The following is a 13,153-nucleotide window of genomic DNA, read 5'->3' as shown; positions in this document are numbered from 1 at the left end:
CCATGCAAAACATAGCTCTCAACACAAAGGGATAAGACATAGCTTATCCTGGAACCACATATGAGTGATCATGGCCCAGGAACACGATTCAGGTTTCCTCAAACACCATATTTCAATATGATAACAGTTGCAGGAAATTCTTATAGTTACAGAGCAAAAGGAAGTTATAAATCAAGGCATTCTTCAAACACATTGGATGGAATATCAGGCGGGCAGGTTACAGCACAGAAAAAAACATTTTTTAATCTGTTACAGGTTTCAGATGTTATCTAATAGCTTTCTTAGTTTTTAGTGGAATAAGACATGTGTTAATACATCCCAAAAGTATTTACCTGAAAAAATCAAAGGATGTTAGGTCAGACACAGAGAACTAAAGATAGAAGAAGATAATCTGGCAACATTCCAACCCTCCGCAATTAGAGTTTTAATCAGCCTTGTAGAATACAGGTGTTTTGAGGGTTTTTTGTTTTGTTTTATTTTGTTTTGTTGTTGCTTCCTGAAAACTTCAGTTCACAATGAAATAGCTCAGAACAGTCTCTAAGCGGGAGAGGCTTATTTAAGAGTTGTCTAGTACTCTTCACCTGGAAGCCATCAAGCTTAATGAGTAAGTTAATTCAGATGCTTACACTGCCCGCTTCAAAAACAGAACCTTATACCACCAATCTTCAGTGTATTTCTTTTCCCTGGCCCATCCACCACCCTCTGTGCATTTCCTGCACTGCCTAGCACCACCCACTATCACTCAGGTCACAGGTCCCTTCAGGGCTCACAGACAAATTGCCTTAGTGCCAACTCTCACCTAGATTTACCCAACAGTTTCCTCCTTCATCACTTGAACAGCAACACCTGCTGACTCACATCTCCATTTGTTCAAAGATGATGTACTCAGCACGTATTATAAACTAAGCTAGAGGGAACCATGCTGAACAATAATAAAAAGAGATGCAGAGCTTGACCTTGTGATGCTTACAATCTAACGGTGGAACGTTAGCCAAGGAGCGGCACAGTAAATATGTCTGTGCATGCAAGGATAAGAGACCACGAGCTGCTAGCAGGAACCTTCTCCCTTGACTTGGAAATTACCAGAAGAATGGGAATGAATTCATTACATGAAGAGTGAGGAAGCCCAGTAGTGTTGGGCAGAAGAAACAGCCTGAACTGAACCCCTGAGCGAGGTAGAAGTCTGGAAAGGAAGCCAGCATGGCTGACAAGTTGAGAATGAAAGGAATGAATCAGTTTTATCTTGTCTTTGAGTCACAGTTGGTGAAAAGCTAGATCATAAATTTGGTCTAAGATGTGTTATGTTTGAGTGCCTTTGACACATGTCAAGCAGGCAGTTAATAGAGGTCTAGAGCAATTCCTTCCAAGCCCAGGATGATTTTTGTCCCCTCTGGGTATATCTGCTAATGATCAGAGACTATTGTCGTTGTTGTTACAGCAGAGGAGCTACTGGGGTATAGTGGTAGAGGCAGAGAATGCTGCCAACAACCCTGCAGGGCTCCAGGCAACCTCAGCCACACAGCAAAGCATTCTCTAGCCCAATGTCAACAGCACCCTAAATGAGAAATTCCAGTGTTCAGATATTTAAAAGTCGGTGTCCAAGTGCCTCTGGTGTTAATGAGAAAACATAGAGGAAGATTGAAAGTGGGCTACAGGAAGTATTTGAGGAATGTTATCACAAACATGGCTGGACAGCCAGTATAAAAGAGTAAACAAGAGCACTCAGAAAAGGGTCAGTATAAAAGAGTAAACAAAAGCACTCAGAAAAGGAGGAAAACTGGGGGGAAAAAAGGGGGCGGGGATCACAGAAGCCAACATTTTTGGGTAGGGGGATAGTAAAAGTATCAGATTCTATCAAAAAGCCGGGGGAAAGACAGAAGCAGCTCGGCTGTTAGGAGCACTTGCTGCTTTGGCAGAAGGCTAGAGTTCAGCTCTCAGCCCCTTCCTCACCGCTCACCGCTGCCTGTAACTCCAGCTCCAGAGAATCCAGCACCATCTTCTGGCTTCCAGGGGTACTGCACACACATGGAGCACATACACACATGCAGACAGAACACTTATACAAATAAAATAAAAGCGAATAATTCTAAAAAAAAGAAGAAGAAGAAGAAGAAGAAGAAGAAGAAGAAGAAGAAGAAGAAGAAGAAGAAGAAGAAGAAGGAGAAGAAGAAGAAGAAGAAGAAAGAAAAAGAAACCACCAGAGGATGTGAGGGCTGAGAAGTGTTCATTGTTTCTAAAGAGGTGGAGCCATTGCAGGTTGGGTAATGCGATGCTAATAAAAGGCACACTGCTGTGGTGGGAATTAGAAGGTGGGACAAAGTCCAGGCAGCTTCTGCAGGCAAGTTTTCTTTTGATTTGGTTTGGTTTGGTTTTGGTTTTGGTTTGTTTGTTTTTAGTTTAGTGGAAGAAGAGAGGAGAGGGAATAGTTCGGAAAGGGATTGGCATTCAGGACGCTGTATGGGGGTTGTAGAGATAGCCCAATGGGAAACAGCACTTTCCATGAAAATGTGAGGATCTAAGTTCAATACCCAGCACCTACGTTAAGAGAAAAAGCTGAGGGCAGCAATGAGGGAGGGACCGGCAAGGGTCGGTCTGGGGCTTTCTGGTCATCCAATCCAGCCAAACACTGTTCAAAAAATAAGGTGGAAAATTCATGATTTCAACCTCTGACTTTCACATAAATGTGTGACAGGCATGTGTGTGTGACCATTACACACATTTCCCCCCTGCACTGTCCAGCAGCTCTTCCTAACCCCAGCCCTGCTCTCAGGCACTCAACCTGTAATTCTGCCTTTCTGTTGTTCCAAGCTGTTTGAAGACTGGCCTGTGCTCAGACAAAAAGCTGCAAAGCTGCACATCTCAAAGAATAGTTCCTGCTTTCAAAGGCATCTGCTCCTCCACTTTCTACCCCTACTTCGCCAAACTCCATTGCTGTATACCAAAACCACATATTTCATAGCATGACAGTAATATAAATTGTTTAGATATGAGTGATTTTATAATAATTGTCTTCTGAAGGGTTATTCTGTGTCACTACCAGAAGCCAGGAGTCTAATTTCACTTCTAAAACAATAGAGATTTGAGTATGTAAATTGTATGGGTTATCTACTAGAATGAAAAAGAGAGAGAAGGGAATCCCACAAATGTACACGTATTCTCTCATCTCTAATCCTAAAACAGAAGATTTATACCCACATCCTTTAAGTCTGAACATTAAACATTCTAAATCAAGGAACAAGCTAATAAACATAGTTTGCTCTATTGTCTTGTATTTGGGACTGCACCATCTTGGTAGACTGGAAGGCTGTTTGAATTGGGTATTGCTAGACTCCAGTACCATAGAGAAAAGTATCTCATTAAGCACCCTTCCCCTGCTTCCCTTCCCAGCTACATCTCCCATTTTAGGGGCCTGGTGTACACATGTCTGAACATCCCTGTTTAGCCGGGAATTTCACTTTGGCCTCACTCTGCCCTCTCCATACCCCTCCCTCAGAAAGCCCACCAGGCGATGGCTCCTCCCCTGGAGCTGCTCAAAGACCATGCCTACAGTGTATTTAAGGCCCCCTCCTTGAGAGCAGCAGTGTGATTTCTCCCCTGTCCCCCAAGAGATCTCCTAGGAATGCTTTGCTCAGATCAAACCTGGTCTTATCAATTTGGCTTGATTTGGCTTATTGCATCGGTACAAAAACCCACAATCAGGGATTCAAAATCCCAACCCACATGTCCAAGTTCTGGCCCTGGCCATGTGGTCTGTGCTTTGGAGCAAGGACCTGGAAAGCAGACCCATACAGTTGCTAAAGCAGTTGTGGGACTAGCGAGTCAAGGCATTCTGGGACCAGATCTAGAGAGAAAAGAAGAGAAGATGCATTCTCTAGAGAAGATGGCTCCAGGCAAGCATGCCCTTGACCCGGCACACTCCTGGTCCTATGGAGAGAAGCAATTAAAGAAAGGAAAGACACAAGAACCCTCCTGAGCTTTGAGACAAAACCCATCTTCCTTGGGGCTTGGGGCAGAAGTCAGCAATGCAGTTGATGGCGGTGCTCATGATCTTTGCTCTGTTTCTACACTGACTGCTTAGTTTCTCCATGTGTACATGTTTATTTTTCCTAGTGGGCTGTTTATCACCATTCATGACAAGGGCCACCTTCCAACAATGCTGAACTCTTGGCCAGAGGACAATATTAAGGTATGATCCTGTTCTTGTTGCTATTGTCTTGCTTGTTGGAGGAATCGTTGCCGTCTGTGTTGGTGTTATTTCTACCTATAAAATGAGCCACTGTGACACTGAAGGCAGGATACTTCCCCCTTTTTCCAGGCTCTGATCACACACCAGCTGTAGCCACCACAAATGCATAATAGAAGAGAGATTTGCCTTAACTACACATCTAGGTAAAATTGTTCTTAATTAACATTAGTCTAAAGAACTGTTCAGCATGTGTTGAGTACCTACTGAATGCACAGTGCCAGTTTTCTTGTGGATGTAGACAGAAGTCAAGTATGGACCTCTTCTGGAGTAACGAATACTTCATGATGAAAACAGGACAGTAACACAACAGGCTAGCCAGGTGGAATGTGACCAGAGCTAAGAGACCCACACAGAAAGAGCTTCAGGTGACCACAGAGGTAGGAGGACTTTCATCTCAGAGAACTCTGAGGTGACATCATGGGGAATGACTTTGGAACTGGGCCTTAGATTGAGGGTTATGAAGATGTCAGTGAGGACCTTCTGCATAAAAGTTTATGGTAAGCAAACTTGGGTAGGTGTGTCCCAGGTAGCACAGAACAGAGAGTATATGTGCAGAGTGACAAAGTAAAACTGCCATTGCTTCTCAAATATCAAGTCTCCTTAAAATTTTTAGGAAGAAACAGATGAGATTGCAATATGGAATGCAAACTGCACAGTGCTCCATATGGAGGAGTCTGAGGGATCTGGCATCTGAGGCAATTAGCTTTTCTGGAAGCAACGTAAGTGAAGCTGATGGCCCCTTAGTGAGGGAGTTTCCAGCCTGGGAGTCAAAGTACTGGAGCTAAACACAGGGTAACCCTGGGGCCAGCTGTTCACCTTACCCTGGCTCCCCTGGCAGGCTGTGGATCTCTACTGTTTTTTTTTTTTTTTTTTCTGCAAGGTCCTGCTCCCTCCACCCCTGCTTGTTCCCGGAACCCATGCCTTACCAGAAGGTACCGAATAGAGCCTCTATTGGTTTTCCACCCAAATCGGGCTCTCTGTAGGCAGTGTGAGCATTTAGAACAAGAGTAGAAAAGGATTAGGACCTCAGCTCTCTGCAGCCAAGTCTGAGCTACAGCCAAAGTACAGTCCTGGCCACCGGGAATAATTCATCCTCACATCTCCATCTGGGTGTGACTTTGCCCTGTGCTTATCCGCTTGGACTCCAGTTATGTGTAAGGCCTTGGCCTTGAAAGTTTTGGCCTCCCTCCCAGGGAAACATGTTTCCAGGGTGTGTCTAGGATGAAACTCTAGTAAAATGTTGAGGACATTAAAGGAAGCCAGCTCACTTAGTAGGGAGTTAACTTTAGGCCAACCTGAGTGGGCACAAGGCTGAGGTCCTGCCCACTAATCTTTTCCACATGCCTGGACAGCTCAACCACAGAGAAACCTGTGCATCAATAGACCCTCCACAGATGCTTGCTGAGGTGAATAAATGCAGTCAACGAATGCATTAAGCATCTTCCGTGTACCAGGCACTGTGCCAGAATAGAGATAATGCATACAGTACTTTCAGGCAAATTAGGAGCAATTGGAACAACTAAAGGGAATTCTTCTTCTTCAACTGGAAGTGAAAAGGTATCTCTTCCTCCAGGCTGGCACAGGGATCGAACCTCGGTTGTTTTTTTGGCCAGGCACAATATGCATGATTATTATCAGGTCCTCCTCCAAGAATTCCAAATGAAAATGAAAGGTGCCTTGTCTCTAGATTCTTTATGTTACAGTTGAAAACCCAGGATATAAATTCAAAACAGAACCATAGGAGCTAAGTGACTGTTCACTTCAATAAACATATTTTGAGACCCTTCGAAATACTGAATACTAACTACCAGAGGGGCGGGGACAGTGATCAGAGGACTAGACACAGGAACTTGAGACTCTCTAGAGGAAGAAGGCCTAAAGTAGGCCCCAGATAGACAGCCAGACCTCTCAGAAGGATGGAAGATGCGTGAGCTGATCTAGACTGGCGAGTGCCATCTGACTCAGTTGTCTTTGGCCACCCTTCAGGAAGCGTCTCCTCTGAGGGAGCTCCCTGGAGCTCTGTGATAAAGATGTGCAGGACCAAATTCAAGGAACTCACACTCTGCTTAGATGGGCTTACCTGCTTAGATGGGCAGAATGCCGTGCCTCTCCTGCCAAAGAGAGGAACTTACAGGGCAAGGTGTAGACAGGCCACAAGCTGTCCAGCCTCCCTCCCCTTGAGGATCCAAAGGGGCCAGGTATATGCCTGGGACAACCCCCACCCTTTATTTCTGTCTCACTTCAGAGAGGTTCCAGTGACCATATAGAGAAAACAGCCCTGATTTTGTAAGCAGACACATAGGGCTTCTGATCATGAGTCTTCCCCTTGCCTATTGTGTGTGCAGATTGACTTTCCGAGCTTTGGAGTCCTGTTGTGGATTAATCATGATGATGCCCGTGGACACTGAAGAGCACACAAATGAGCATTGTCCTTATAGGAGGTGTTGGAAGCAGTTGTACCATCTGTGGCTATATATGACCAAAAGGCAACCAGGGAAACAAAGGTTTCTTCTGGGAATCAGAGGCCACAAATGGGTAGTCACATAACTTGTACCCAGATATACTTGGTTTGGCCCTCAGTGCCTGTTAAAATTTTTGAATTTATAGGCAATATTTTAAAAGCATATTTCGTTTAAAACAATAAATATAAAAACACTTGGATTTTTGGCTTCTCTGGAAACTAGGCACTCTGAATATAGAGCCTGTATCATGGTGTGTAAACAAGGGAACAGGAGCTGACTGGATTTCCCCTAACCCAGCCCACACTCTACCCTGCCCCACTCAACAGTCTTTCTCTGAAGGTTTCCTCCCTTGTCACCTGAGGTACCCTTTCAGAAGTTCAGAATGTTCTGAGCTGCGGTCTTTTCTTTCTTGTTCCCTAAAAAAGGGAGGATGAAGATCTCTCCATTTCCACAGGGACTCTCTGATCAACGCCCCCCCCCCCCTTTCAGAGCTCACACAGGGCATCTTCCCAGGCACTGAGGGAAACACTCAGGAAGGATTCCTTCTGAAATTCCCAAGCTGGGCCCTGAAGGATGGGGAGGGGGAAGGGACATTGCTGAGAGGAGCATGCAAGGGTCAATTGGACATTGCTGAGAGGCATACAAGGTCATCCACAGGTGAATGCAGGTCTCTAAACTACATCTTGTTGCTGAACTTCCCTCCCCCTCCACACACACACAGCAGCAGCAGCTGATTCAGAGAGGCATTTTCTCAAGGCCTAGGAAGTCTGTGGAACCCAGTATGGCTGGTTGCTCGGCTAGAGAGGAGGGTTAACTTCAGAGGACCTTCTGAATCCATTTGGAAGATGAAAAATGAACTTTCTGTGGTTTCGCAGCTAGAAAGCCAGGAAACTGAAATACGGGAAAAGATAATTATGAGGAACCTGCGGCTTAAGGCCAGGACTACCCAAGCTTTGTGGCCTTTCTTCTTCAAGGAGGAGAAAACTGTCCAGTGTAAATCACACAAAGGAGTGAGAATCGCTGCCCCGTCTCCTTCCCACAGTGCCCATTGCCTCCAGCAGGAGAAAGGCTCAATGAGAACCTTCTCTCCGTGTCAGCTCCCCAGACTCCTAAATATCTCTCCCCACCCGGTACCAACACCTCTGAGGAGAGAGAGCTCCGAGGAGTAGAGCCAATGCAGCAGCCTCTACCACGAGGCACCAGCACACGGGTGTTAAAACATGGTCCGGATTGCTAGAGCCATGTGCCTATTACCATGCACGGGCCCAGGGTGTGGTGAACACCTTCTGTGTTGGGGTCAGAAACTGGACTTGCTGAAAATCTCTGAGACAGAAATGAACTTGTCAGGAAGGGCTCTTGGTTCAACATCTACACACCGGAAGGAGGTGGAGCAGAGCAAAGGACCACAGGTGGCCTGTAGTAGGGTCTGGAGGAAGACTCAGCAAAGCCTACGAGGCAGGCTTGGAAAGGGGTGTGAGCAAGGTGGCTCAGGTAAAGAAAGTTCTCCAGATAGGCTGGTGGCTAAGATCAGCAGTAAAGAAGAAACTCCCTCATCCTTGAATAAGAAGCAACCTTGGGCAGACAGTACCAGTCCCTTCATGCAGTATTGTTATACAAGTGCCTTACACAGACCGACTTCCTGAATGCTATTGACAACCACAGGGCTTCTTACTGTCTTTATTTCAAAGACAAGGAATCTGAGAGGCTAGGTTCTCTGTGAAGAGTGGAACCAAGACTTGAAACTAAAGAGTGTGTGTTATTTATGATATGGAGTAGGGGAAAGAAGGGGGAGGAGGAGACAGAAGGGTGAAATGAAAGGAAGAAGAAAAAGTGGTTGGAAAACTTTTGCAGGCAGCCCATAATCCTACTAATAAATCTAAAACAGCCCAAGAGCGATCCAGGACCCGTGATCTTCCAGTCAGCCTTTGGTTAGTTAAGCTAAGGGCCATACCCAACAAGTCAGGAAAAACCATAGGGCTGAGGAAGGCAGGCCAGAGAGAACACAGCATACCACCCTTCAAACCTCTCCATTTGTCAAAGAAACAAGGGACATCATGACTTTTCCAACATCCAAATAAGGAAATTGGAGTTCTGTCATTCCAGACATTGTTGCTGGCTTTCCAAAACCAAAGACACTGCCCAGACTTTCCCTAAGCCCTTGGCAACCCACTGAACTGGGTAAGTGGTTCCCAGCATTAATTGGATTGCTATCAGGGACAATGAGAGGCAGTATCTTCTTTCTGAACTTAACTATACTGGCTTTGAATCCTGTCCAGCCGAGAAGCCACTTTATGCTCTGTTGGGGCTATAGTTTGCCTGGCTAATTGAGTACGTGTCACATTGCTGGCCTCAGAGCCAACAGCTAAGGAATCAAAAATAACACAACCTAATATTGCCCCTAAAAAGCTTACAGCTTTTATGAAAGACATGGGAACATGAATATTTATAGTACGAGGAAAAGAGTGATAGCTACTCTGGGCAAGGAAAAAGGCTCTGGGAATTCAAAGGAAAAGAGTGAGAAACCCAGGAGGGAAGCTTCGTGGAGACAAGCGAATTTTTTTTTATTTTATTTTATTGTTTTGATCTTTGAGACAGGGTTTCTCCCTGTAGCCCTGGCTGTCCTGGAACTAGCTCTGTAGACAAGGTTAGCCTAGAACTCAGAGATCCACCTGCCTCTGCTTCCCTAGTGCTGGGATTAAAAGTGTGCACCACCACTACCTGTCGAGACAAGTGAATTTTTAGCTGTTCCTTGAACCACATAAAAATAGTAGAATTCCAGTCAAGGAAATGAAAGAGTTGACAAGTAAAATGCCACCTATTGCAGGACATATATATCCCATACAAAACCGGAAATATTTCAGTTTAGGATGGAGCATGGAAAAGACAGAAAACTCCAAAAGGCAGAGTGGAAATCTTAAAGGTCAGGCAAAGAAAATTCCTGATCTTTGTTTTATAGGGGCAAGAAACTGATACATCCAGATATGCTCTGTAAACATAAAATCAGATGGGGAGACTCCAAGAGTAAAAAGAACAGTCAGAAAACCACAGGGTGGTTTGAGTGACAAGCAGACAAGCAGATTGTCTGGTCAAAGGCAATAGAAATGGTGTGAGGATCACAGAATAAGAGCTGGAGGACTGGAGCAGGCAAGATCAACAGAACTTAATAGCCAACTGGGCATGATTGACAAAGCTCAAAGAAAAACCAAAGAAGATTAGGTGGTCTTGAGCTTGGAAGATGTGGGGAAATAAGAGAGGAGGTGAATCAGACCAGCAGTTCTTCCTGGGTTTGTACTGGAACTCTGAGGGGGAAGACCAGAGATGAGAAGAGTCAAAAAGGGGGTCAGGAGGACTGTGAGGGCTGATGACCCAAGCTAGCACGTTTATTAATCATAGCTCCTAATATACTCTTCAAATGAGGAAGCAGCAAACAAATCCATAAAGTTATCAGGCAGCAGAATTATGGGGAACTCAGAGTAACTCTAGTTCTTCTTTGCAAGATCCATGCTGGTACAATAAGCAAAGCATTTCACATCTCTGTGTCTGGAACATTTGGCCACAGCTTTACAGGGAAACTGTCAAGCTCCAGGCTCTGGCCTTGGTAGCCTCCAGAGCTCTGGCGCCAGTCCATTCCTGGCCTTGCCAAGCACGACCCTGACAGAAACAAAAGCCCAGAGCTCCTTGTTCCATGCACAGAACCCCAAAGAGCCTTTGACCTTACCTAGCCCCTGACAGGAAGGGAGCAAAGTAAAAAATGTCAAAGGAGAGAAGAATATAAGAATTCATTTAGACAAGGAGTGATGGGATTTGAGAGGCTAATTATACATACAAATGCACAGTAGTATTTTGTGTGAATCTTGGTACCCAGTAGGTTCTTAATAAGTGCTTGCAGAGTGTATAAAGGTGACAGGAGTATGTGTATTAGCTGTAACAAGTGCTAACTATTCATAAGAATGAAAAACTCTACTACATATGTCCAGCTGGAGAATGGGAAGAAAGATCCTCCAGAAAAGAAATTAATATAAAGACTGAGAGATATATATTCCTAAGAGTGAAGAAGCCACTAGCCAGAGGATGCACTTATAGATATACAACAATAACTTTCAGAAGGTATGTTAAACAATATAAAGACTTAGGTGTCCATAAGGGCAGTTAGAAATCAGTGAAGGTCCCTATCTTAGTTATGGTTTCTGTTTTTGTGATAAATCACCATGACCAAAAACAACTTGGGGAGGAAAGGGTTTATTTCATCGTACAGCTTGTAGTCCATCATGAAGGGAAGGCAGGACAGGAGCTCAAGACAGGAACCTGGAGACGGAAACTTAAACAGAGGCCATGCTGGAGCACTGCTTACTGACTTGTTCCCTCATGGCTTGCTCAGCCTGCTTTTTTTTTATAGCACCTAGGACCACCAGCCCAGGGATGGTACCACTCACAATGGGCTGGGTCCTCCTCCATCAGTCAGCAACCAAAAGCATGCACTACAGACTTGCCTCCCAGCAAATCTTATGGAGGCATTCTCTCAGTTGAGAGTCCCCTCTTCCTAAAGTCTCTAACTTGTGTCAAGTTGACATAGAACTAGCCAGCACAGTCTTTGATCCTGGAAATACCATGATGAAAATGAGCTTTGGATGCAATGAACTTGGCTTAGGTTGGCAGGAGAGACGAAAAGTAAGAAGAGGGTCCAAGCAGTCTGCGAAGCTATTGTACCAAGTCAACCATTTGCACAGTAGAACTGAGAATTGATAACAGATAGAGAGGCATTCCCACATTAGAGTTGAACGTGTTAGTGGAATTCCCTGGGATAGTCCCAGGCTGGGAAACTACACTCATGGCCCCTCATCATTTTAGGGTTGTAAGAGTAATGCATTAGAGTAGACAGCTGCGTGTGTTTAATCTTGTGCTGTTTGACTTTTCCTGACATAAACAAACATTCACCCCAGATAGGGCACTAACAACAGATCAAAGAAAGTGTCCCACCTAACTATACCTTAGTGAACCAGTGAGTTTATTGCGGAGTATGGCTGAGGGCCTACTTACAGGAGCATAAGGCAGCCTGCATCACTGAAAAGCCCACTCCAGTATAGTGGGAACTCACGAAAGCTGCATCCCTGGAGCTCCCTCCTCAACTTGCAGGCAGGTTGGCCACTCAAAGAGTCTCTTCTCCCCCAACTCCCCACCCCCGCAATTATCACTGCTTACGTCATCTTTTAGAAGGATCCCCTGACTTCCTGTAACTTTCAGGGGCTTCCTGTAACTTTCTAATCCCTGAGCCCTGTGTGTTGTATTTACTTCCTGAGTCTTATTGGCCTCCTTTCTCTCCACAGGAGGGAATGTTTTAATTCAGAGCAAATAGGTACACAACAATTTCCCTCTAAACAGAGCAAAGAATTCCATCAGATAGGGAACCCAAGTCAGTAAGCTTTGATTTGGACAGACCAGACAGTAGAGAAATGGAGTTTGGGACTCCAGAGGCAGCATGAGGGCACAGGCTCTAGCTGGAAATTCTGCCAGGAGGAGGTCAAAGGCAGGTAGACACTGGATACTAAGGCAGGGCAAGACTTGCCAAGAGCACAGATGCTTTATCCCAGGGAGATAGGGTGGCAAAAACACCTTTGAACCAGAAGCCCAAAGCCTGACTAAGAGGGGTCCCACACTTGCCAACGTGACCTTGACAAGTTATCTAGACCTTCCAAGATAACTAATGTGGGACCATCAACCCAGTTACTGGAACTTGGCTGATACATGGCAGGTATATGTAGATCAGGAAGGCTTTCAGCTTCAACATGCTCACTTGTCAAGTGGAATAACAGCGTTAGCCATTCCTGTGCCCAGACCATGAGAGAGGGAGGGGTTGTGAGATGTGGCTTGTGATCATTCACCACAGAAGTTATAGAGCAATTTGGAAGGGAAATGGGATTTTCATGGGTCTGCTGCACTCTCCAAAACTCAATCCCTGAAGTGAATGAGTGTTTTTAGAATCTTTGCACCTTTTTCTACAAAAAAAAGGCAGAAGCAGCCCATGTGTGTTTTACCCCTGGAGAGACAAAGAAGTAGGAAGAAACTTTTGTGCACTGATCCACACCAGGGCAAGAATGGGTCTTCATCTCTATCCTAGCATTACCCCTGCATAGACTAACTCAACCCTTATCTGTTCATTTCACAATGGAGTCATGTAAGACATCTATAGCTCAGAGCCAGTCTTTAATCCTGGAAAAGTCTGGTTTCAGTAGATGGATGAGATGCCTATAAACAAAACTCTTCCAGAGACACTGGGAGCCGTGATAGTGAGCTTATTGCAATGACATATAAACTTCATTGTCACCCCATGGGGTTCCCCTTGTCCTGACGCTCATGACCCCTGACTTCCCATTCTGCCATTCATACAATTTATACCTCTTTGCCTCCTACACACACTTCACACAAGTCTATTCTGGACCTCAACTTT

The 13,153-nt window shown here is 45.0% G+C and overlaps 1 protein-coding gene across 1 annotated transcript in view; it reads left to right on the top strand.

The window, feature by feature from the left end:
* Window positions 1–13,153, top strand: part of Me3 (malic enzyme 3) — a 200,659-nt gene that overhangs the window by 129,713 nt on the left and 57,793 nt on the right. Inside the window, exon 4 of the mRNA XM_059271686.1 lies at window positions 4,111–4,186. Within this exon, the coding sequence (XP_059127669.1) occupies window positions 4,111–4,186 (76 nt within the window). The remainder of the gene's footprint in view (window positions 1–4,110; window positions 4,187–13,153) is intronic.

This window comes from Peromyscus eremicus, chromosome 1, assembly GCF_949786415.1.
Source record: "Peromyscus eremicus chromosome 1, PerEre_H2_v1, whole genome shotgun sequence".
Taxonomy (NCBI): Eukaryota; Metazoa; Chordata; class Mammalia; order Rodentia; family Cricetidae; genus Peromyscus; species Peromyscus eremicus.
The sequence above is the reverse complement of the archived record's forward strand: the minus strand, read 5'-3'. Positions and strand labels throughout refer to the sequence as shown.